The 24753-nt window shown below is 30.9% G+C and overlaps 2 protein-coding genes and 1 long non-coding RNA gene across 3 annotated transcripts; 2 read left to right on the forward strand and 1 right to left on the reverse strand.

Moving 5' to 3' along the window:
• Window positions 1-1341: 1341 nt before the first annotated feature.
• Window positions 1342-10776, reverse strand: LOC136999422 (uncharacterized). Its single transcript, XM_067353472.1, has 4 exons — window positions 9138-10776; window positions 8572-8779; window positions 1741-1900; window positions 1342-1589 (listed from the first exon to the last, which is right to left on the reverse strand). The coding sequence occupies exons 1-4, from the start codon at window positions 9332-9334 to the stop codon at window positions 1375-1377; spliced, it is 780 nt and encodes a 259-aa protein (XP_067209573.1). The 5' UTR covers window positions 9335-10776; the 3' UTR covers window positions 1342-1374.
• A 2564-nt stretch (window positions 10777-13340) lies between these two features.
• On the forward strand, window positions 13341-15871 carry LOC136999423 (uncharacterized). The gene is made up of 3 exons (XM_067353473.1): window positions 13341-14370; window positions 14455-14616; window positions 14817-15871. Exons 1-3 carry the CDS (start codon window positions 14097-14099, stop codon window positions 14963-14965), a joined length of 585 nt encoding a protein of 194 aa, XP_067209574.1. The 5' UTR covers window positions 13341-14096; the 3' UTR covers window positions 14966-15871.
• A 2938-nt stretch (window positions 15872-18809) lies between these two features.
• Window positions 18810-23132, forward strand: LOC136999330 (uncharacterized). Its single transcript, XR_010889700.1, has 5 exons — window positions 18810-18879; window positions 19246-19499; window positions 19588-19783; window positions 19872-20072; window positions 20448-23132. It is a non-coding gene; the product is annotated as an uncharacterized lncRNA (long non-coding RNA).
• The last annotated feature ends 1621 nt before the right edge of the window (window positions 23133-24753 follow it).

Here is a 24753-nt window from a genome sequence, read left to right on the forward strand (position 1 = left end):
GTAAAGTAAATAAAACGTATTGAATAAAGTGTTGTGCAAGGGTCCTTTCGAGATGCGATGTCCCTGAGCGCGCGAAATTCTGACAAGCTGATTGGTAAACTTTAAGCCTTTCCCATTCAAATACTATAGTAGCCTCGACATTTTGGTATTAAGATTTTCGTCTCCAAATGACCTCAGGAATCTGCCATTAACGGGTGATACGGTAAGTCTGGGACACCCTGTATAACAGTATTAGTTTGCTTCATACTAATTAATCAAATTACAATCTCTAATTCATAATCACAATTTTTTAATCTTTAGTCTGACATGCACTTAAAGTCTGTTCCTTTGGCAGAACTGCCCAGATAACAAAATGCAGGCATAATGATCTCACGATGCGCGCACGTGTGCGGATTATCCTCACGGACGTGAGTTCATGGCACTAGACAGATGCGTCCTCATTTGAGACTCATATCGTTCGCACACCCTCACGCGTATGGACGATATGAGTCTCAAATGCGAGACATCTATAATGCGCATTTGAGACTCATATCGCCTGTACGCATGAAGGTGGCATGCGTGCGACCAATATGAGTTTCAATTAATAATGTTTTCGATTTGTTGACTCCACCCAAACCCTGACTGTAAAGTGTAGAACTTTTAGAGTCAGGGTTTGGGTCGAGTTAACAAATCGAAAACGCTATAAAGTGATGAATGAGTGAACACACACATTATATTTTTTACATTATATATATATATATATATATATATATATATATAATTATATATTTTACATATATATATATATATATATATATATATATATATATATATAATGTAATTTTTTATTTTAATATTAATGAGACATGTCCTACCAAAAAATATTCATAAATAAGCGAGATTTGAAACATTTTGTAGTAATATTAAGTTTGTACTGTGTGTAATTCCAGTTTTTTGAGTGTTTATTTATACGTATAAAATTGTAATTGTAATAAAACTGTACAAATATGTGTACAAATATGTATATTAAAAAGCCTAAAAAGCTTCAAATTATTTAGAATTATATGTAATTATATATAATTTCAGATAAGTAAATCCATTATACATATATAATGATGATTTATAATCATGTTTAATTCTAAATAATTTCGAGCGCTTAAGCCTTATAATGTAGTATTGCTATTTAATATAGTGAGATAATAGCCTTAAAATATCATATACAGATATATATGTAGAAAATGGTATTCCAAGTCTCATTAAATTTTATATGAATTTTCTTGTAGATATTTCTTTCACCCAGACTATGAAAAATATCAAATAAAAGGAAACAATATGTTTATTTCAATTTTCTGTTTATTGTATTATTATAGAACTTTGTTAAATTTAAAATGTTTTTTAACCGTCAGTCTCATATTCAGAATCTACGTCAGCTTCGGATGAATTAACGGATTCACCTATATCTTCATCAGATTCTTGAACATTTTGAACTGCATTTTTTTTAATTTTATTCCGATATCTTTGTTTTACGGATCTTAAAACTTCTTGCAGTTCTGTTTTAAGTTCTGCTTTGTTCACCGGTCCTGGGAACAGCGGACATTTTTTAGCTGCAGCTAAAAGAAGAAAATAATGTATAGCTACACTTATGCTTAGCTCCTAAATTCAGCCTGTTGAAATATAAATACAGGATATTTCATATATATATATATATATATATATATATATATATATATATATATATATATATATATATAAAGCTCTTACCATGTATGATATTGACGATTTTTGTGTCGCCAAACTTTTCTGCGCCCGCACCACCCGGCCATGTAAACTTGTTTATCAATTCATCCTGCATGATTTCTGTCATACAAGTGTATAGGAACTCCCGCAGTTTTGTGCCGCCTATTCCCCGCAAGTGATGATACTAAAATGAAATCCAAACATTATATTATTTTTCGGAACTATATACGTAATATTAAATTAACTGATAAAAAAATCTAATAAGCTTTTATAAATATATTCGTTACAAATAAATATTTCTTTTATAGTCCTCACTTATTTCCGTATTTGATAAATACATATATAATTAAAACAGATTTTGAAAATATGTTGATAATTTACAAATCATTAATTTTGTCCATTCACAAAGAATTAAACATATTTCGAGAAATCGTAGAATAACTCTCATTGCGGAAAAAATTGTGTTGCCAATCCATGTTAAGATTGTTAGTTATTGTAAAGTTATTTATCCTATCTGAAAAAGTGCATGACATCGATTCTCGCATATCTCGAAAGTATTGTTGCCTCTTTTCCGCGATGCCGATTGGCTCTCTTTTTATACTGATTTCACGTATCTGCGTAACTGTTATTGCACTTATTTTGACAGTTTAACAGTTTGATTCGGGAAGTACGGTTATTTTATCGTTTAGATAGTTTAACTTTTAAGTGTTTGTTGTACATCAAGAAATACAAAGAGATACAAAGCACATCATATAAATTAAGTGTTTAATTAGTATGCAGTATGAAGATTTCTTTGATTGCAATAATATCAAGATATGAAAAAATCAGCTTTTGTAACATATAGAAATATTTATGGGTTATAAAGAAAAATAAGTACATTATTATATATCCGTGATTGATTAATACATATTAATTAATTGATTAATATATTACAATTAATTGATTGATTAATACGTATATTAATACATTTTGTATTCCATCAGAATAGAAGACGAGAAGAGAAAAAGGAAAGAGAGAGAGAGAGAGAGAGAGTGAGTATAAGTGAAAAAGAGAGGGAAAGAGAGAGAAAAGTAAGAGAGCGTGAAGAAAATGAAGAAGGAATATTAAGAAAGAACCAGACCCTTAAATATATGATCTGACTATGAATACCGGCCTAATTTATTTATGCAACTACAACGTTGGCTTGTGTAGCGTTATTTTATGAATGTTATTTGATGTATATTCTATTGGATGTTTTGAATAATATATTAGAGACATCTTTATTTTTTTTATCTTTTTTTTTTTTTTTTTTTTTTTAATTCTTAAATAAAACTTTTTAATATTATGTAAATTGTCAATTCAAATTAAATATTAGATAATACTTTTTTAGTATGATGATAAACTGCATTTGCAAACAAAGTATTTTATTAATTTGTTAGAAAATATATGAATTGTATGTCTGTTGAGCTTTTACAATAAACAAATTATTATGATAAAAAAATTAATAAACAATTCTACATATACGAAAAAAATTGGCAAAAGTTTGTAGTTTCGTATTATTATCAGAATGAAAACCACGTCGATCATGTTCTCTCTCGCGTAATATCTTACCACCAATTTACTATATAACTATATAACTTTTTCTACAATAGAATCGTAATTAAGTTGCAAGTCATAAGAAATTGACCAATAATTTAAATTAATTGTAATATATTAATCAATCACGGATATATAATAATGTACTTATCTTTCTTTATATAACCCATTTCTATATGTCACAAAAGCTGGTTTTTTCATATCTTAATATTATTGCAATCAAAGAAATCTTCATACTGCATACTAATTAAGCACTTAATTTTTATGATGTGCTTTGTTTTTGTTATTTCTTGATGTACAACAACACATTAAAATAAATAAAAGAAAAATTTAATATTCTTACTTTTTCCAGACTTTAATTTATCTTACTCATGTTGATTCTCAAACTCTCCCACGAATTTTTATTAAGTTTTTAAAGACACCGTTAGATCTAATGTACAACGTTTATAAAATTTAAAAACTAAATTTAAAGAAGAAAAAGAAGAGAGAGAGAGAGAGAGAGAGAGAGAGAGAGAGAGAGAGAGAGAGAGAGAGAAAGAAATAGGAAGATTTTATGATAACCTACTTATATATAATTTATATATATATTATATATTATTATATATATTTACATTTATTTTAATTTGAGCAAAATATTGATTTTTATTTTATTTAAATAATAAATGTATTATAAAAAGAATAAGATATATATATATATATATATATATAATACGGGTAAAATATAACATACTAATTTATCCAAATAATAAGTGTATATATATTTAATTAAATTATTCATTAAATTTATTTTTAATATAAAATTGTTTAAAATATAGAGTTTTTCTGTCCAAAAATATTTTATTATACATATATAGAAATTGATCTAAACTCAAATTATATTTATTTTCAAAAATTTTTTAAATATGTTTATATATATTAGATATTAGAAAGATAATTAAATTTGAAGATATTAATTAAATGTTTTACTTAATTTATTAATATACACCAATAATTATTAACATACACCAATACATACACCAATACACCATACATTATTTATTAACATACACCAATAATTATTTAAAACATTACAAATATATTAATAATTAAATATTAATAATTATTAATTAAATTAAGAAGAATTAAATTAAGAAGAATTAAATTAAAGAATTGAATTAAACACTTCATATTACATATTTTTCTTCACTTTATTGTGAAATTTTCTTTGCTTCAATGTTTGCTTGAGCCTGTAAGAAAATAATTTATTGTATATTATTACATTTTTATATATCGTTATCCTTATCATATATATAATTACATTACATATAATATATAGTATATACATATATAGGGTGAACAATTTCAAACGTAACGAGCCCAATATTTTGGACAATATGAAAGATAGGGGAAAATGTTTTAAGTGAAAATTGTATGATCCGAAGGGACGCAAGTATTGATAAAATTACTTTTCAAAAAAAATCAATTTTTTAAGGTCATATGAAGGTCATCGCCATTTTTTAAACGGAACTACCTTAATTATTTTAGGAAAATGGATTCCTTATAATATTCTACAAAGTTAATAATCCTTATAACTGAAAAATATCTTTATAACATTGTAGTAATTTCTACAAGTTATAAGGATAACATGACCAAAAATTGTATCATTTACGAGATATTTGTTAATTAATTAAGTTTGATGTATTTTGACATAAAATATACAATATTTCGTAAAATAATTTACTTTTTGATAATCTTGCCCTAATACTTTTATGCACAGAATAATGAGACGAATCATTTGGTTGGTGTATAGAAAGCGCATGTTTCGCGTTATGAATGCGTTTTATATATTATAACAAAAAGTACATTGTAAGTTATACATTTTTTGTTAAAACCATACGTTTTCTCTATATCAATTGATTCGTCTTATTATTCTGTGCATAAAAGTATTAGGGTAAGATTATCGAAAAGTAAATATTTTACGAGATATTTTATATTTTATGTCAAATTTATATAATTGTTAATTAAATATCTCGTAAAAGATACAATTTTTGGTCATGTTACCCTTAAAACTTTGTATACAGAATGTTACAAGAAATCTTTACATAAAACAATTATGGTAGTAGTTCTATTTAAAACAATGGCGATGATTTTTATGTGACCTTAACAATGTAATCCAAGGTCAAATCAATAGTATCTTTAATGTTCAGACAAAAGTTGTATGGTTATGAGGAGGATATAATGAAATTTATTCAATTTTTGTTTGAAGCACTTTTTTTAATCAAAAATAAAAAAACTTTTGGGAGGTAAATTAAAATATCTCGACGTATATAATGCGTCGTTTACAATGAGATTTTAAGACGTAAATCGTAAGAAATTGACTAATCACAGACAAGATTAGAGAAGAATAATCGACTGTATTGGTCAATTTCTTACGTCTTATGTCTTAAGATCTTATTGTAGACGACGCGTAAGAGGCACTGAAAAATGTTTCAAACAAAAGTTGTAGGGTTCGAAGGGGAACATACAGTGGAAATCACAAGTAAGCAGTTAGTTTGGATACACCATTGAAAAACGAATTCTTTTTAAGACATAGAACTAGAGGAAATGAGACAATTTTTAAAAACTATCGATAGTATATTAAAGTTCAACTTTTAATCTTTAAAATGCTTTTTTATTTTTTTGCCTACGATGATTTTTCATAGAGTATCGACATTATTTTAAAAAATTTAAAAAAATGCAGTTTTAGCTTCAAAGTCGCGTAACTCGGTTTAAAAAAATCGTAGAGAAATTTAAAAAAAGTATTTTGTAGGCAAAGGTTAAATTATGAACTAGAAGATTATGTAACACTGGAAGAAGCTATGGAAGTTGGTACCAAACAATATCAACAATTAAATAACAAGCAGAAAGAAATAGTAGATCTTGTATTAAATAGATTAGATAATAATAACGATAATAATTGTTTTTATATCGATGGTCCAGGTGGTTCAGGTAAAACTTTTACATATACAACTATTTATTATTTAGCTAAAATTCATAATAAACGAGTATGTACAATGGCATTTACAGGCATTGCAGCAACAGTATTGCCGTTAGGAAAAACGGTTCATAAAACATTTGGATTGCCAATACCATTATTCGCTGATTCATCATCTAGCATTAAAATCCAATCAAAGGAAGCTCAATATTCAAAAAAAACAGATGTTTTTATTTGGGATGAAGCGCCAATGGCACCACGATATGCTTTAGAGATTATGGATCGAACATTACGTGACATCATGAATAATAATTTACCTTTTGGTGGAAAAATTATTGTGTTAGGTGGTGATTTTAGACAACTTCTCCCTATTAAAATACATGATACTCGAAGTGAAATTGTGAATCTTTCGATCAAGTTTAGTTCTACTTGGAAACATTTTACAAGTTTCTCTTTAATAGAAAATATGCGAGTTCTTCCAGAAGAAACTGAATTTGCACAATTTTTATTAAATATGGGAGATGGTATATTAAATGATTCTAATGATAATATACAACTTCCAGATTGTTGTGTTACAAACATTAATGCCGATATTGTAGAAGATATATATGGTGATTTAATACGCAATAAAGAATTTAATAAAATGACGAAATGTGCAATACTTTCTGCAAGAAATGTCGATGTTGATGAAATTAATAAAAGAGTTATTGAATTATTAGATACGTTTGAAGAACGAATTTATACAAGTATAGATAGTACTGAAAATTGTGATAATGGCGATTTTAGTGAAATTTTATTACCAGAATATTTAAATACTTTATCTCCGTCATGTCTTCCTCCTTATGAATTGCGTTTAAAACCGAATTGTATCATTATGTTGATTAGAAATCTTAGTATTAATGAAGGTCTTTGCAATGGCACTAGATTAATGATTATAGAACTTGCTGATCATTTATTGAAATGTAAAATTTTAACAGGCGATAAAGTAGGAGATATTGTTTTTTTGAATCGTATAACGCTATATTGCGAAAATATATATCCTTTTACTTTTAAAAGAAGACAGTTTCCAATAAAATTAGCTTTTGCTATGACAATTAACAAATCACAGGGACAGACATTTGACAAAGTAGGAATAGATCTTCGCAAAGATGTTTTTAATCATGGGCAACTTTATGTTGCCTTTTCACGAGTACGTTCTTGGCAAGCATTGAAAGTTAATCTTGGTAATCAACGCGAAAATAAACAAGTTAAAAATTATGTATATAAAGAAATATATGTTCGATCTCTCTTTTCCTGTAAATTTTTAAAAAAAGATTATACAGAATATCCCATTTTAATTGTCGCAGGCAAAATATCTCGAAAAATATGCAAGATACGAAAAAATGTTTTAAACAACAGTTATAGGGTTTGAAGGGAGACAGATAATGCTGATATTCATTTGATCTTTCAGTGATCTTGAAAACTTCTATTAAGTTAACTCTAAAATTTTAAATGAAACACTCTATTTTTGATTCCAGAATCTAATAACTGGTGTCAAGAGCTTTCCGAAACACTATAATAAAACATTTTTTCATGGAGTATTTTTCAAGTTATCATTATCCCTTATTTAACATATTTTGATATAAAATATAAAATATCTCGTAAAATATTTATTTTTCGATAATCTTACCCTAATACTTTTATGCACAGAATAATAAAACGAATTAATTGATGTAAAGCAAATGCTTAGTTGTCTTTAACACAAAATGTGTAATTTATAATGTACTTTTTGTTAAAAGTAACCATGTATTATCTTCATGATAACTTGAAAAATACTCAATGAAAAAATATTTTATTATAGTAATTTGGAAAGTTCTTGACACCAGCTATTAGATTAAAGATTGAGTATTTGACCAATCAGAAAGAAGCAAACAAATATTGCTTCTTATTGATTGACTAAATTCCTAATCTTTAATCTCAATCTTCAATGCGTCGTCTGTAGCGGATTTTAGTTGACTGCGATGATGTGTCTTGTTTTTGTTACCCGAGCAACATAACAACAATTGCATCATCCTTAAGAGAGTCCTCGAACCACGTCATTGTTCTTTGCATATTATTCGTGTTATTAATACATATTAATTAATTGATTAATATATTACAATTAATTTAAATTATTGGTCAATTTCTTATAACTTGCAATTTAATTACGATTCTATTGTAGACCAGGTATTATAATGAAAAGCTCAATGGCGCGCGCAAAGCGCGCGCTTATAATGTTCTAGTACATTTAAATTATACATATTCACAACTGTTGCATTGTACATGTAACGGATTCAAAAAATACTGACCAGCTTCTTGCGCTCGCTTCTGTTGGCATCGCTTTCCATTTCTTTAAATTCTTCCACAGTCTTCAGTGGAAATCCTTGAAGCGGTTTGTACAGAGTGTTATTGACATTTACGTCATCTATACTCGAACACTTTTCGAGTATTTCTTCCATTTTCTTCATCATTTTTTCCTGACCTTCGATTAATAAATTATTTTTGGCTTCTAATATCCTGCGAAATATACACAAGTATATTAAAATATAATTTCTCAAAAAATTATCAGCTTCCACAGTTTAGGTGATTTTGAACTATTACTTTTTTTTATTAACGTTTTCTTTTAGATATTTGGCACGCATGCTTTTGTTTTTCTAATATGGGATTTTTACAATGAGATACAAGTAGATATAAAATAAAATGAACATATATAAATCGTTATAAAATTTTATATTTTGTAGCAAATATTTTGTTTCGCAAAACTTGAGATTTGTCACAAAGTAAACCGAACGACTGATAGTTGGAAACAAGTTTTTTTAATTGCTTTCCACTCGAAAGGCTGACATTAGACCAAATATTTTAAAATAATACTCACTGTAATAGGTCAAGAATTTGTGTGCACTTGGACGTGCAACTCTCGTTATTTTCATTCCCAGCATGTTGTTGCCAACCTGTCCAAGAAACAGATAAAGCTGTCACATTTTTTGTTGGAGGACAATATGGATTTTGTCCTAACAGGCTTAGCAGGATAACTTGAAAATTCCTTCCTGAAGAAAAAAATATAAAAATCATAAATAACAATACGTATTACATATGTACGTATTCTATATATTCGTTATATATTTATTTCTTCTAAATTATGTAACATTACATGTTATTAAATAGAATGCTATTAAATTTGTTATTTAATTAGGGAAAAATTAATTAATTACCATATACATCTATACTTACACACGATCGCTAATAGATGCTGAATTAGTTATCGTTTTTTCCGACAGACTAGGAATATTTGTAATATTATCGTGCTGGGTATTCTTCAAGGTGTTCGAAATATTGTTTTTTTCCGATATGTTCTGAGTATTACCTTCCTCTGTCGTGTTCCACGTATTACTTTCCTCCGTCGTGTTCCAAGTATTAGTTTCTTCCATCGTGTTCCGAATATTAATTTCCTCCGTCGTGCCCAGAGTATTAGTTTCTTCCGATGTGTTTCGCATATTCGTTTTTTCCGATGTCTTTCGAATATTAGTATTTTCCGACGGGATGAAAATACTATTTTTGTTCGAGGATGTATCAGTCGATTTTTCTTTTCCTTCCACGTCGTTCATTTCTTTCACCAGTCGTCGAAGTCGATCTATTTCTGTTTGCATGGTAGATTTGCTACCCAGACATTTTTTCTTGCGTTTTGGAGCTTCGTCCGACGATGATATCAGTATTCGTTTTGGTGGCTTCACCAACCTGCCGCTGCTTGACATTTTTGCATATTTGTTCTTATCTTTTTTATTTTCTCCCTTATTCATACTTTCCATTTTTATCTACAAAATAAATATTTGTAACTTTTATTAAAAAACAGAGATTACATTTAATTCTTATTTGCATATTAAAAATCGTTTATTTTTTTTATTAAAACATTTAATATAAAAAATTTGTATGTTATTGTTACGTCCTGATAGATGTAGAATTTTTTCGTTGGGCTCGGCGATCGACGTAAACGGGCCTGACCGCACGAGCCGAGCGGCACGTTTAGGACTTGCGACGGGTCAGCGACTGGAAGAGTCGTTCTTACTCCGTCAACAAGTCAACCGCTCGTGGTTCCCTTTTTGGGTCAAGGAATTGAATCCCTATTACCCGGGGCGGAACCTTTGTGTGCAATTTGAGAGGGAAGGTGTGAGGGGGGGTGACGAACGAGGAGAGTGTGGTTAAATGAAAAAGAACAAAAGTTTAATTTACTAAAGACAACATTTTAATTTGATTGAATTTATAATTAGGATACAAAAACTTAATTCTTAATCGCATATGTTAATAATTTTATTTATGTATTCTTTACAAGTGTGTGTGTGTGTGTGTGTGTGTGAGTGTTTTATTTTTCCGGAGGGAGGACAGAAAAAATAATAAAATAAAGAGAAATGAACTGACTTACTCGTTGCAGAGTAGTTTCGGATCGCGTTGAATATGTTCGGTGGTTCTGAGCAGGCGCCCCGTTGAGGGAAGGTGTTGTATAGGCGTCGGACCCTTTTGTAAACGAGTGGGCACCCTGCTGCGGGATGGTGTCGTCAAGGTAATGGACCCTCTATTTGAGATGCACCACGAGATGGTCGCGACAAAGTATCAACTGATTTTACTCTTTGATTCGCGCCCCCGAACTACTCGAAAAACTGTTTCGAGAAACTGAGCTAAACGGAATAACTGCGCAAACTGCTTGAAAAACTGTGTGTGATTGTGTCCGGAGCCACCAGAACACGGGTTTTTATACTTTTTCTTTGGGGTAGATCCCTTTGGAAAATCTTAGGTTTTTGGAGCGGGGATCGAATAGGAATTAGTTTTGCGAGAAAAATTTTTAATGTGGGGGAGGATGGCGTCATTTTTAGCTAATAGGATTGGGTTTAGATGATTAGGTTACTTGAAATGAGATAGGAAGAAAGAGACCCTAACGAATAAGGAATAGCGTCGTTTCGGGTCCATATATGATGGGGGTAGGTTCTTGAGGTGGCGTAACCCGGTTGGTGTTAATTAGTATAGGTGGGGTGCATCTCAGTGTCTTAAGATCTGGGTGGGCGTAGTCTTTAGACCATACGATGGAATGATGGGTGGTCTATAGAAGTGCTTGTCCCGATTCTCGGCTTTCGGATTGGGTGGTTAAGAATCGGTATATAAGTTCGCAAAGCCTTGGGTCACTGATCTAATAAATTTGACAGTTTACGACTGTCGCGTGCCCTTGGTGTCGCGTGGAGAGTGCGACTAATGCATCTCGGTTTCCCAGACCTACTAAACACGTGCGCCGTATCAGGTGTCGCGCCTTCTCGGCATGCGACTGCGGTCATTCCCCGATCGTTACTCGGTAAAACCCTATCTACTAGCTAGAGTTCCCGTAGGTGGAATCCAAGAGTATGACTAGTTGGTGCCAGTTTTTTCTTTTTATCTCTTACTCTAACCGTCTGGAGTCGGTTAAGGACTCCAGCTACCGCGAAGTTTTGACTTTTACGGTTTTTCTGGCGACGATAGGCACGCTGAGCGGCCAAGGTATTTTGAAATATCCATGCTATTTTTCTCCGTGAGAAGATTCGAGCTCCTGGTGTCTCATGAGAAAAACAGCTCTGGCGTTATAATATTTCTTAAGAGTTTTGTTGGTTCCGCGTTTACTAGGTTTGGTATTTAATGAAAAGAAAAGAATCGTGTAGTCTGATCAGGACGTAACATTATATATTAATTAAATGATAATAAAACACAAATTTTATTTGAATTATAGTTGCTTTACTTTTAAATCATTAGAAGAAGTAAATATTAATTTATTACATGTATGTTATGGTACGTCACTGTTGCGGTAATACGAATGGTGTAATAAGGGATACGCATATCCATTCGTTTTGAAGGACGTGCTCTTCCTGGCCTTCTTGAGTGCTCCACTTTGGCATTTTATACATTTTGCCTTTAACATCTATTATATAATAGATGTTAATATTAATTGCTTCGATTGCAGTTGATAAATTCGAGCAGTAATATACACCTGCAAAATCTGATGTCATACCAACATCATAGGCTATAACCTTTGTGCGAAATTTTTTTACAATCAGAATAGTATTTTCTTCGGTCTGTACAATATTCTCTATTATGCATATCTCTGCGTTTTCTAGCAGGCAGCAGTTGTCCCGCTCGGCAGAGGAAAATGTAATTTTTCCGACTTGAAGTTTATGAAATTGCCGGCAAAGTCGGGCAGGAATATGTTGCACGAGAGGACCCTCTGTGTGACTTTTCGAACCACGAATTCGAACAGCGTCATCGACCGGTTCAAGAATGTGGTCGTTGAGTTCATATTCTTTTATAGAATTGTTGCAATGCAAGATGCGGTTTGCGAATATATTTACGAAACTGACGCATATTATTTTCGTAACTGAAGGCACTAAAAGATTCCAGACTGCCCAATTGTTTCACGTCTTCTACTATGTGCAGAAGGCCATGCACGTTATACGAAAGATAGTGTTCTCCGTACAAAGGTTTGCACATCTTAACGTACGTTTCCACAGCTTCTTGGCAATACACGTAAGTATCGTCATTGATATTTTCGGAGCTAAGGAGGCGCATTACACAATGTAACAAAATAAAATATTCATAAAATTCTTCATCGAAAACACCTTGCAGCACAGCCGGAGCAGTATAAAGCAAAAATTGCCTATATTCAGTCGCTTTAAAATGATGCAACATGGATAGTTTATTTGGACGGCGATTAAATTCTGTAGGACAGTGCAATTGAAGTGTTATCATTCTGGAATCAAGAATATCCAGTTTCCTTTTATTTAATTTCAGACGTCCGTACTTTCCATGAATGTGTGTGTGTAACACCTTTTTAACATTTCCTATGTACACAAGATGCATGGGATCGAATGGAACTTGCTTGACGAGTCCTAATATTGGATCTAGTGGACTTGGGCCCTTATGGTGATCTTCATCAATCATGTTGTGGTACTCTTCATCCGTTCTTGGCGGATGACGAATTCCTGAGAAAACCATTGTTCCTCCAAAGACTGACGTTTCTTCGCTACGATGGCTTTCAATTTTGCATTTTGAGCATGCATTTGATGATGTATGTCCATAATGCTGTAATGCAAACGCCCTTGCGGGTGCATCAGCAATGAAACACCGAATATTCAATGCAAGCCGTCGATTGCGGACTAGGATTCCACCTTCTTTCCTTATATCCAGAATCTCTTGTACAAAGTGCTCAAAGAAAGCAAATGCATTGGAAGGTTTTTCTTTTCCCTTGAATACACCCGCTATCACAGGCCTTTTGTCGATTAAATTAAAAATACGATATTGAATAGGCCAAAATTGTGTTGTTCCGCTGTTATGGATTTGAGCACCGTTAGTGCTGAAATCGATTTCAACCGTTTTTGGCAATCTATGGACAGGAAAACTTTCCAATTTTCTTATAAGCGTATATTTTAACCCCAAATGAAGGTATTCTCCTCCTGCTAGTTGTTGAACGTGCCTAGTAGCAACAATGGTTGGAGTTTGTAACAATGTTCTCGTGTCCTTGGGTAGATATGCAAGGTTAAACGGGAACGTACATAATGTTTTCAGCAGTATATTTCCCTGATTATGTTTTATGTAAAATGTGGTTATCTTAAAATTTTGTTAAATTAATTTATTTGTTTGTTAAATGGATTATAACTATCGAAATAAAACTTTCATCAATATTATATAGTCACCATCAATTTTTATAAATTGATTAATTTACATATATCTGGGGACAGAGTAAAAGAATTTTAATATATATCATTAATTTTATTATTAATTTTAATACTTAATTACATATCAAGCCACTAATATTGATTTATTTATTATGATAGGTCTTCCAGAATTCGATTTCCCTCCCTTGGATCCATTAATTTATGAATATGGTAATGCAATATTGGATAGCGGCATAATATATGGAATGATAAACGCATCAAATTTCGTTATTAATGGCCTTGCAAAGACACGTTTTTTGGGTGCGAGATCGTATTTTGTCAACGAAGTTTTTCGCTTGGAACTTGACATACAAATACCACAAATAGCAGCGTTTGATGAAATTGATTCAGTAGGTACTCTAGGAGGGTTCAGAATGGGTGGCCACGGTAAAATAATACACTCTGTGCATTTTTTTTATCAATAAACATTATAATGTCATATTTATATTGCTATTATAATTTATGCGACAGGGTACGTCAACGTAACTTTGGAAGGTATTCAAGCAACATGGATCATAGAAGGCCACGTAACAAATGATACATGGACTGTAGAAGATTTTAATTCAACTCCTTCAGTTAAAAAAATGAAGCTACATTTTGAAGATTTATTCGGCAAGGGCAATAAAAAGCTCAGTGAGTGCATTAATTAATCAAATATATTTCACATATATTAAAAATTAATAAACTCTTTGACTTTACGAAGTAAACGTTTATTAATTTTTGAATATATATTATTAAAAATAATAATATTAAAAAGCCTGTTTTATTCAAATTCCATCTTGATTAGTTTTCTTCTGAAAATTACATTAATACATACAGATTTTTATTTGCAGATGCTCTTGTCATGACTTTTGTAAACGAATTTTGGCCGGTATTACTTCGAGTAACGACGCCGATAGGAGTCCAAACATTGAACCCGTGGTTGTGTAATTTGGTCAATAGATTCTTTTTGAAAGTTTCTTTTACGAAAATATTTCCATAATATTTTTATATACTTTTTAAGATATTCGTTAAAAAATAAATTTAGACTTTGCAAAAATTTAATATACATTCAATCATGCAAATGCAAAAATTAGGTCAAATAACAAAAATTTTATATTTCATAAATTGTAAGTTACATTTATAAGTAATGAACTATTTAGTCGCATGTATACTTGCATTTCTCATACGATTAAAAGAATAATAATATTAGCTTAATAAACATTTAACAAGAATTCATACGTATATAAGTGCACACGTTCAAGTTCACACATTTTATTTCCAAATAATTTGCATATTTGCAGAAGAAAACGTTACAACCAGTTTTCCCATCTGTTTTTTTATTTTTTCTTACGCTCTACTGACATTCTTGTTAATATCATTTCTAAGAACTACGTTAATAACTCTATTTACAAATTACAATCAGGTTTATAGGTTAACAAAAAGTGTTAGCCTTAATATTTATTTGCGTACATTATGAAAAAAAAATAATACAGACAGTAAAAATTAATATTTTTCATGGTACACTAATGAAACATATTATTTTTATAGAAAATCTTAAAACTTAAGATTCTTTTATGCTAATTAACATATATTTAATCATATTTTCGACTTTGTTTGCAGCTATTTGGCAGACCTATTTTTTCCTTCTTTTCATTTTTTAAAACAAATAGTTATAATATTTAAGCTATAATGATTAGGATTTTCAGAATATGGTTATAATAATATTATTTAATGTTCATTAAAATCATGAATTATTTATTCAGTTGACGTCACCTATGTACATATATTTTTCAATGAATCATATTGAAAGACCTTGAGGGAAACTATATAAAACCAACACTTCTAATTCACTATGCTGTTCACGGATAAACTTACAACAAACAAGATGTTCTACGCACTCTCTACATTCATCATTGCAGTGTTTGCATTTAGTGCAGCAGAACAAGTGCCTCTTCGTAAGTATTTGGAAACTTTGCATTTAAAAAATATCACAACACTATCCTATTAATAAAAAAAAAACAATAAAAAGCCTTTCATTTACCAAACAATTATACAATTAATAAATTAATATAAATACATAGCAAATGAGCTGGTTGAAGTTTGGAACGTTCCTGGAACGATTTTTTAAAAATGATTTGTCGCTTTTGTCCTTTTGCAGGGAGGAAGTTTTGAGACCCACAAACAAAGTACAAAAGAGACCGATCCGATACATGCGTCGGAAGACACCCTTATACCCGAAAAACCACCCCTAAAATCACTTAAACCATTCTAGCCAAGCTAAAAATGACTTGTCGCTCTTTTCCTTCTGCATGGAGAAAGTTCCGAAGCCCTCACACGACATGAAAAAGAGACCAATTCGATACATGCGTCGGAAGACACCCTTATACTCAAAAAACCACCCCAGAGCGTCTAAAAAATCCTCGCCAAACAAAAAATAACTTGTCGCTCTTCTCCTTTAGCATAGAAAAAGTTCTGAGGCCCTCACAGAACATACATAACAGACCGATCCGATACATGCGTCGGAAGACACCCTTATACCCGAAAACCCACCCCCAAAATCACTTAAACAATTCTAGCCAAGCTAAAAATGAATTGTCGCTCTTTTCCTTCTGCACGGAGAAAGTTCCGAGGCCCTCACACGACATGCAAAAAAGACCGATTCGATACATGCGTCGGAAGACACCCTTATACCCGAAAAACCACCCCCAAAATCACTTAAACCATTCTAGCCAAGCTAAAAATGACTTGTCGCTCTTTTCCTTCTGCATGGAGAAAGTTCCGAAGCCCTCACACGACATGCAAAAGAGACCGATTTGATACATGCGTCGGAAGACACCCTTATACTCAAAAAACCACCCCAGAGCGTCTAAAAAATCCTCGCATAACAAAAAATAAATGTCGCTCTTCTCCTTTAGCATAGAGAAAGTTCTGAGGCCCTCACATAACATACATAATAGACCGATCCGATACATGCGTCGGAAAACACCCTTATACCCGATAAACCACCCCCAAAATCACTTAAACGATTCTAGCCAAGCTAAAAATGACTTGTCGCTCTTTTCTTTCTGCACGGAAAAAGTTCCAAAACCCTCACACGACATGCAAAAAAGACCGATCCGATACATGCGTCAAAAGACACCCTTATACCCAAAAGACCACCCCCAAAATCACTTAAACCATTCTAGCCAAGCTAAAACTGACTTGTCGCTCTTTTCCTTCTGCATGGAGAAAGTTCCGAAGCCCTCACACGACATGCAAAAGAGACCGATTCAATACATGCGTCGGAAGACACCCTTATACTCAAAAAACCACCCCAGAGCGTCTAAAAAATCCTCGCCAAACAAAAAATAACTTGTCGCTCTTTTCCTTTAGCATAGAAAAAGTTCTGAGGCCCTCACATAACATACATAACAGACCGATCCGATACATGCGTCGGAAGACACCCTTATATCCGAAAAACCACCCCCAAAATCACTTAAACGATTCTAGCCAAGCTAAAAATGACTTGTCGCTCTTTTCTTTCTGCACGGAAAAAGTTCCAAAACCCTCACACGACATGCAAAAAAGACCGATTCGATACATGCGTTGGAAGACACCCTTATACCCGAAAAACCACCCCCAAAATCACTTAAACCATTCTAGCCAAGCTAAAAATGATTTGTCGCTCTTTTCCTTCTGCACGGAGAAAGTTCCAAAGCCCTTACACAACATGCAAAAAAGACCGATTTGATACATGCGTCGGAAGACACCCTTATACCCGAAAAACCACCCCCAAAATCACTTAAACCATTCTAGCCAAGCTAAAAATGACTTGTCGCTCTTTTCCTTCTGCACGGAGAAAGTTCCAAGGCCCTCACACGACATGCAAAAAAGACCGATTCGATACATGCGTCGGAAGACACCCTTATTCCCGAAAAACCACCCCCAAAATCACTTAAACAATTCTAGACAAGCTAAAAATGATTTGTCGCTCTTTTCCTTCTGCACGGAGAAAGTTCCGAGGCCCTTACACGACATGCAAAAAAGACCGATTCGATACATGCGTCGGAAGACACCCTTATACTCGAAAAACCATCCCCAAAATCACTTAAACAATTCTAGCCAAGCTAAAAATGAATTGTCGTTCTTTTCCTTCTGCACGGAGAAAGTTCCGAGGCCCTCACACGACATGCAAAAAAGACCGATTTGATACATGCGTCGGAAGACACCCTTATACCCGAAAAACCACCCCCAAAATCACTTAAACCATTCTAGCCAAGCTAAAAATGACTTGTCGCTCTTTTCCTTTTGCACGGAGAAAGTTTCGAGGCACTCACACGACATGCAAAAAAGACCGATTTGATACATGCGTCGGAAAACACCCTTACACTCAAAAAACCACTCCAGAGTCTAAAAAATTTTCGCTTAGCAAAAAATAACTTGTCGCTTTTCTCCTTTTGCGTAGATGAAGTTCTAATTGTGCATTAAATTGTGCGTCAGTAAGTAATGCGGGAAAAAGAAGAATACGAAGTCTAAAATATTCAAACGACCCGCCTTACTCGATTAAAAACGCTTGGCTTCTTAGCATTTATAGGCTGCGTTCGCTTTGGACGCTTACGCGCTGAAAGCGTTATTCTATCTTTCTTCGACGTATAATGAGCAAAAAAGATAGACTGATGCTTTCAGCGCGTGAGCGTCCAAAGCGAACGCAGCCATAGTTCGTAGCATTTGTCGCAGTCTGGGGAAGTGACACAAAATATAGTATGCTACGCACACAGACGCGTGTGCACACGGACGCGTGACGTGCGGTTCTCGCATCCGTAGCGCCCGCATGGTGGGGGCCGTTCTCTTGATGTTGCCTTGTTGCAGGATGCGCGATCTTGCAGCACTGGGCATGGCCCTGCGGCGTGGACGTCGGTTTGAGCATTATACCAGGTAACATTTTTCTTATCCGTAATTATTCGAAAACTTTTTCAATGCGGACTGTTGAGCTGGTTTATTCATTAAAATTTAAAATTTTTGCATTGTGAAGCAGATTTGAGTGCGATTACGAATAGTAAGTTTGTTTCTCGCAAATACGTATTGCATCATGCTCTTAAAGCACGTGGCGCAGAAATGTGCTTTTCTTACATTGTATTATATTCTTGTTTTAAATACTGAATTGTCTTTGTTTTTTTATAAAAGTACGAAGTACATTTGAGATTGTCCGAAATAGTTTATATATTGTTAAAAGAATTTTCACAAATTTTTAATACCTATAACATGGTTATGTTAATTAGGAAATTTTTATTTACAAATTAGATTTTTCCAATGGTCATAATGAAGGTGTACATAATTGATGCAAGGAAGAAGATATTTATTTTATTACTTCATTTTATATACATATATCTCATTTAATTCATAAACTTTATTTTGCGTATATCTCATTTAACATAAAAAACCTGTGCGACAATGATATATAAATTGCATTTGGGTGATCTAAACATACTGCATTAAATTTTTTTGAAGCCACATTTCATGCATTCAATGTTGACATGTATTACACATCAGAAAAGGTAAGTTGCAATTGTTGAAGCAGTAATTACCAATTTCTCTCATACATTTTGATTTCTTTTATTCTATCTTCTTTGCATGTTGTTTCAGATTCTGTTTAATTTTATAAAAAATGTACAAAGTGCTTCCTCATAAACTTTATTTTGCGTATATCTCATTTAACATGAAAAACCTGTGCAACAATGATATATAAATTGCATTTGGGTGATCTAAACTTACTGCATTAAATTTTTTTGAAGCCACATTTCATGTATTCAATGTTGACATGTATTACACATCAGAAAAGGTAAGTTGCAATTGTTGCAGCAGTAATTACCAATTTCTCTTATTCATTTTGATTTCTTTTATTCTATCTTTTTTGCATGTTGTTACAGATTCTGTTTAATTTTATAAAAAATCTACAAAGTGCTTTCTCGTAAACTTTACTTTACGTATATCTCATCCGACATGAAAAACCTGTGCGACACAATAAGCATATATAAATTGCATTTGGGTGATCTAAACTTACTGCATTAAATTTTTGTGAAGTTACACTTCATGCACTCAATGTTGACATGTATTACACATTAGAAGAGGTAAGTTGCAATTGTTGAAGCAGTAATTACCAATTTCTTTCATACATTTTAATTTTATTTTCTTCGCATTTGAGAAATTTATGAAGTAATTTATAACTTTTGTAACGAGATACTAATTCAAATAACATTTAACTTCTGTCAAAGATTTTTTAATTTAAAGAAAAAATTAAGTTGAAATTGTCTGAAATAGATGTGTATAAATTGAGAAAAATATTTGCAGAAATTTTTAATATCAAGAAAATTGTGGCGTTAATTTTGAAATTTTTTATTTACAAATTAAGTATTTTTACTGCGCATAAGGAACTTTGGAAGTGTACATTATTGATGCTAGGATATGAAAATTTTTGTTACATTTTTTTTACGTTTTTTTTTCAGATTGTTTGTAATTCCATTAAAAAAGTACGAAGTGATTTTTATGAAACAAATTTTGTTAAGGAAATAAATTAAAAAGTTGGACGTTTTGTTTAACAATGAATAATTTTACTGCACTGATTATGTACTGTTTTTATGAAATTAGATTTTTGAAATTACATAAGATTGTGAATATATGTATATCATATTCGCAATATATTCACAATCTTATTACGTACGGTTTCGATATATTTTCTATTTTTTTCGATCATACACAAGAGTCTATTTATTTTGCTGCAATAAACTGCTGTATTTTTTTCAATAATACTTTTCTCTAACAAAATAAATCTATGTAATATTTTATAGTTAATAAAAACAATATTTCATCAATGTTTCTTAATATTTTTGCGTACTTTTTTACGTACCTGTATTAAACTCATATGATAGATATATATATGTTATTTTCGCATTGTATTGTAACATTAGACTCTTCAAAATCATTTTTATTAAAAAGTAATTTGGGCGTCGATTTTAATGTATGTCGTTGTGGCGTAGTATAACTATTGTATAACAATTTGCAATTTATCTCGTGTAATGTTTCATTGAAATGTTTAGAATTATTATCTTCATGTAATACAGATTCCGTCTTCTTAATATTCGTTGTACTGCTGGATCGAGATTCTAATACATTTTGTACAATATCTTGTATATTTTCATAATTATTATTCCAGATCCTTTTATAATTCAAATATTTTTTCCGATTAAATTTTTTTTTATGTTTTTGAAATAGCTGGAAAAACAAATAATATTAATAACTACACAATACAAATGTAAAATTAATAGAAAAGATTTTTATATTGGGTTGTCCAATAAGTTCGTGCTTTTTTTATTAAGACATTTGTCACAACCCAGTTATTACCCATCACTGAGTATTATATTGTATTATACCATTTTGTAGCTCTTGTTTTCCTTTTCCAGGTTCGCTATTGAGTTTCAGTTTTAGTTTATTAATAATTTTTTTACACTAGAGTTGATGAAGCTGCAGGTCGACAAAGATGGACATCTCCGAAATCTTATCTGCGAGTTAAATTGTGGTTGTAATGCTACGTAAGTCGTTCGAAACATCAGTGCTGTCTACAGACAAGATTTTATTGTTGAAAAGACAGCTAGAAAATGGTAGACAAAGAGATGTCGGAGATGTTCGTTTTTGTCGACCTACAGCTCCATCAACCCTAGTGTAAAAAAAAACTAATACACTATAAATGAAAAATTCAATAGTGAATCTGGAAAAGGAAAAGAAGAGCAATACAAAATGGTATATAACACTCAGTGATAGGTAATACCTGTTATGACAAATGATGTCTTAATAAAAAATGGCACAAACTTATTAGACAACTCAACAAAAATATTGATAAAAAAATTTATAATTTAAAATTTATAACTTAATAATATTATTTAAAATTTATAACTTTAAGTGTCTAAAATTTTGTTAAAATAAAATTAATATTAAATAAAAAATATATTATTTCTTTATTTTCTAAACTTTTCAGCGAGGTGCATTAAAATCGACGCTTAAATTACTTTTTAAATATAATATTTGAAAAAAGATACTTACTAATTCGCAAACAGATCCTTTCCCACAAAATTCAAAATTAATATCTTCTATGGAATTCACCAAATTACATAATATATTAGCTAATCTCTTTGTTTCAATTGACAGAATATTTTGTAAATTATCCATTTTACTGTATATATATATAGTTTTAGTATTTCTTCTGTATTGTAAGACAAAAAAAATTTTTTTCACAGAAAAGCAAGTATTAATGCTACAAAATGTAATAGAGGCTAAAATGCTAAACATCGGCAACAAAATAAAACAATATCGCTATTGTAAAGTGGTACTTCTTTTGTTTTACGCCACATTTTAATAATTTTTATCCTTAAAACTATATTTTTTCAGAAATACTTCTCATTAAAAAAAATACATTAATTTTATTTTTCACAGATAATAAGAATTTAATTTTATAATGTTTATAATATTTAATTTCATGTTTTTTATCATTTGCGTCTTTTTATATATTTCTACCATGCAAGAAGTAACTAATCTGCGTTTCAAAAGTATGTTTTATTATAATTCAGCGCATATTCGTATAATATAACCTTTCATTTTTTAAAACAATTTTAGTTTTTGAGAGAAGCTGGCATAATAATATGAGAAAGATTTATTTTTTAGTTTTTGTTTTGTTTTATTTGTAAATAAACATTTACAAGTTTTATGAGAGAAAATATAAGGTCAGAAGAGCCCAAGCAAGGACAATACAGATATTAGTGTAAAAAAAAGTAACTAAATGATGTATGGTTGACGGCATATTAAATATCCTATAATAAAAAAAAACAACAATTTTAGTTTAAATGCTGTTCTTAAAACTTTTTGCATGTAACTTCAAAAAATTCAATCATATTACTAAAAAAAACAGTACATCTTATAGAAACCATTATCTTTGTATAGAAATTATAACAATCCAGGATATAAAACACAAATGTAATAAAAATGTTAAAAATATTTTCACATTCTACCATCAATTATATATACCTTGAAAGTTCCTAGACTTAACGTCATTTAGATGTATAAAAAAAATTTGACAATATTACTTTAGGGATAGCACAATATCTTTAGTACTGTGTAACATGTGTTGACATCGAATGCTTCAAGTGTGACTCGAAAATAAATGTAATGACGCGATAAATTGAGAACATCCAAATGCAGAGTGTAGATGCTTTTTGTGTAGCACAGATTTTTCATCTTGAATGAAATAAATGTAAAATGGCAGTAACGAGAAAGCACTTCGTGCTATTTTCAATAAAATTAAAAACAATCTGAAACAAAAATATAACGAATATTTTTACATCCTAGCATCAATTATATACACATTCAAAGTTCCTTACAAACAGCAAAAATACTTTATTTGTAAATAAAAACAATTTTAAAATTAACACCACAATTTCCTTGATATTAAAAATTTCTACAAATATGTTTCTCAATTTATACATATCTATTTCAAATAATTTCAACTTAATTTTTTCTTTAAATTAAAAAATCTTTGACTAAAGTTAAAAGTTATTTGAATTAGTATCTCGTTACAAAAGTTATAAATTGTTTCATAAATTGCACAAATGCAAAGAAAATAAAATAAAAGAAATCAAAATGTATGAAAAAAATTGGTAATTACTGCTTCAACAATTGCAACTTACCTTTTCTGATGTGTAATACATGTCAACACTGAATGCATGAAATGTGGCTTCAAAAAAATTTAATGCTTGGCTTTAATGCTTGATCTAAAGTTTAGATCACCCAAATGCAATTTATATATCATTGTCGCACAAGTTTTTCATATTGAATGAGATATACACAAAATAAAGTTTATGAGAAAGCACTTTGTACATTCTTCATAAAATTAAACAGAATCTGAAACAACATGCAAAGAAGATAGAATAAAAGAAATCAAAATGTATGAGAGAAATTGGTAATTACTGCTTCAACAATTGCAACTTACCTTTTCTGATGTGTAATACATGTCAACATTGTATGCATCAAATGTGACTTCAAAAAAATTTAATGCTTGGCTTTAATGCTTGATCTAAAGTATGTTTAGATCACCCAAATGCAATTTATATATCATTGTTGCACAGGTTTTTCATGTTAAATGAGATATACGCAAAATAAAATTTATGAATTAAATGAGGTATATGTATATAAAATAAAGTAATAAAATAAATATCTTCTTCCTTGCATCAATTATGTACACCTTCATTATGATCATTAGAAAAACCTAAATTGTAAATAAAAATTTCCTAATTAACATAACCATGTTATAGGTATTAAAAATTTATACAAATTCTTTTAACAATAAATAAACTATTTCGGACAATTTTAAATGTACTTCGTACTTTTATAAAAAAACAAAAAACAATCCAGTATTTAAAACAAGAACATAATAACAATATAAGAAAAGCACGTTTCTGCGCCACGTGCTTTAAGAGCATGATGCAATACGTAGTTCCGAGAAACAAACTTACTATTCTAATTCGCACTCAAATCTGCTTTAGAATGCATATATATTTTAAATTTTAATGCATAAACCAGCTCAACAGTCCGCATTGAAAAAGTTTTCGAATAATTACAGATAAGAAAAATGTTACCTGGTATAATGCTCAAACCGACGTTCACGCCGCAGAGACATGCCCAGTGCTGCAAGATCACGCATCCTGCAACAAAGCAACATCAAGAGAACGGCCCCCATCATGCGGGCGCTACGGATGCGAGAACCGC

Source organism: Linepithema humile, chromosome 4 (genome assembly GCF_040581485.1).
Source record: "Linepithema humile isolate Giens D197 chromosome 4, Lhum_UNIL_v1.0, whole genome shotgun sequence".
Classification (NCBI taxonomy): Eukaryota; Metazoa; Arthropoda; class Insecta; order Hymenoptera; family Formicidae; genus Linepithema; species Linepithema humile.

Excerpts from the sequence above, each read along its gene's own strand:
- LOC136999422 (XM_067353472.1), bottom strand. The coding sequence starts at position 9,334 with ATGATTTTTATATTTTTTTCTTCAGGAAGGAATTTTCAAGTTATCCTG. Across the intron at positions 8,780-9,137 it reads CAAATTCTTGACCTATTACA|GATATTAGAAGCCAAAAATA; the intron begins GTGAGTATTATT and ends TATATTTCGCAG. Across the intron at positions 1,590-1,740 it reads AATCGTCAATATCATACATG|CTGCAGCTAAAAAATGTCCG; the intron begins GTAAGAGCTTTA and ends TTCTTCTTTTAG.
- LOC136999423 (XM_067353473.1), top strand. The coding sequence starts at position 14,097 with ATGATAGGTCTTCCAGAATTCGATTTCCCTCCCTTGGATCCATTAATT. Across the intron at positions 14,371-14,454 it reads GTTCAGAATGGGTGGCCACG|GGTACGTCAACGTAACTTTG; the intron begins GTAAAATAATAC and ends TTTATGCGACAG. Across the intron at positions 14,617-14,816 it reads CAAGGGCAATAAAAAGCTCA|ATGCTCTTGTCATGACTTTT; the intron begins GTGAGTGCATTA and ends TTTTATTTGCAG.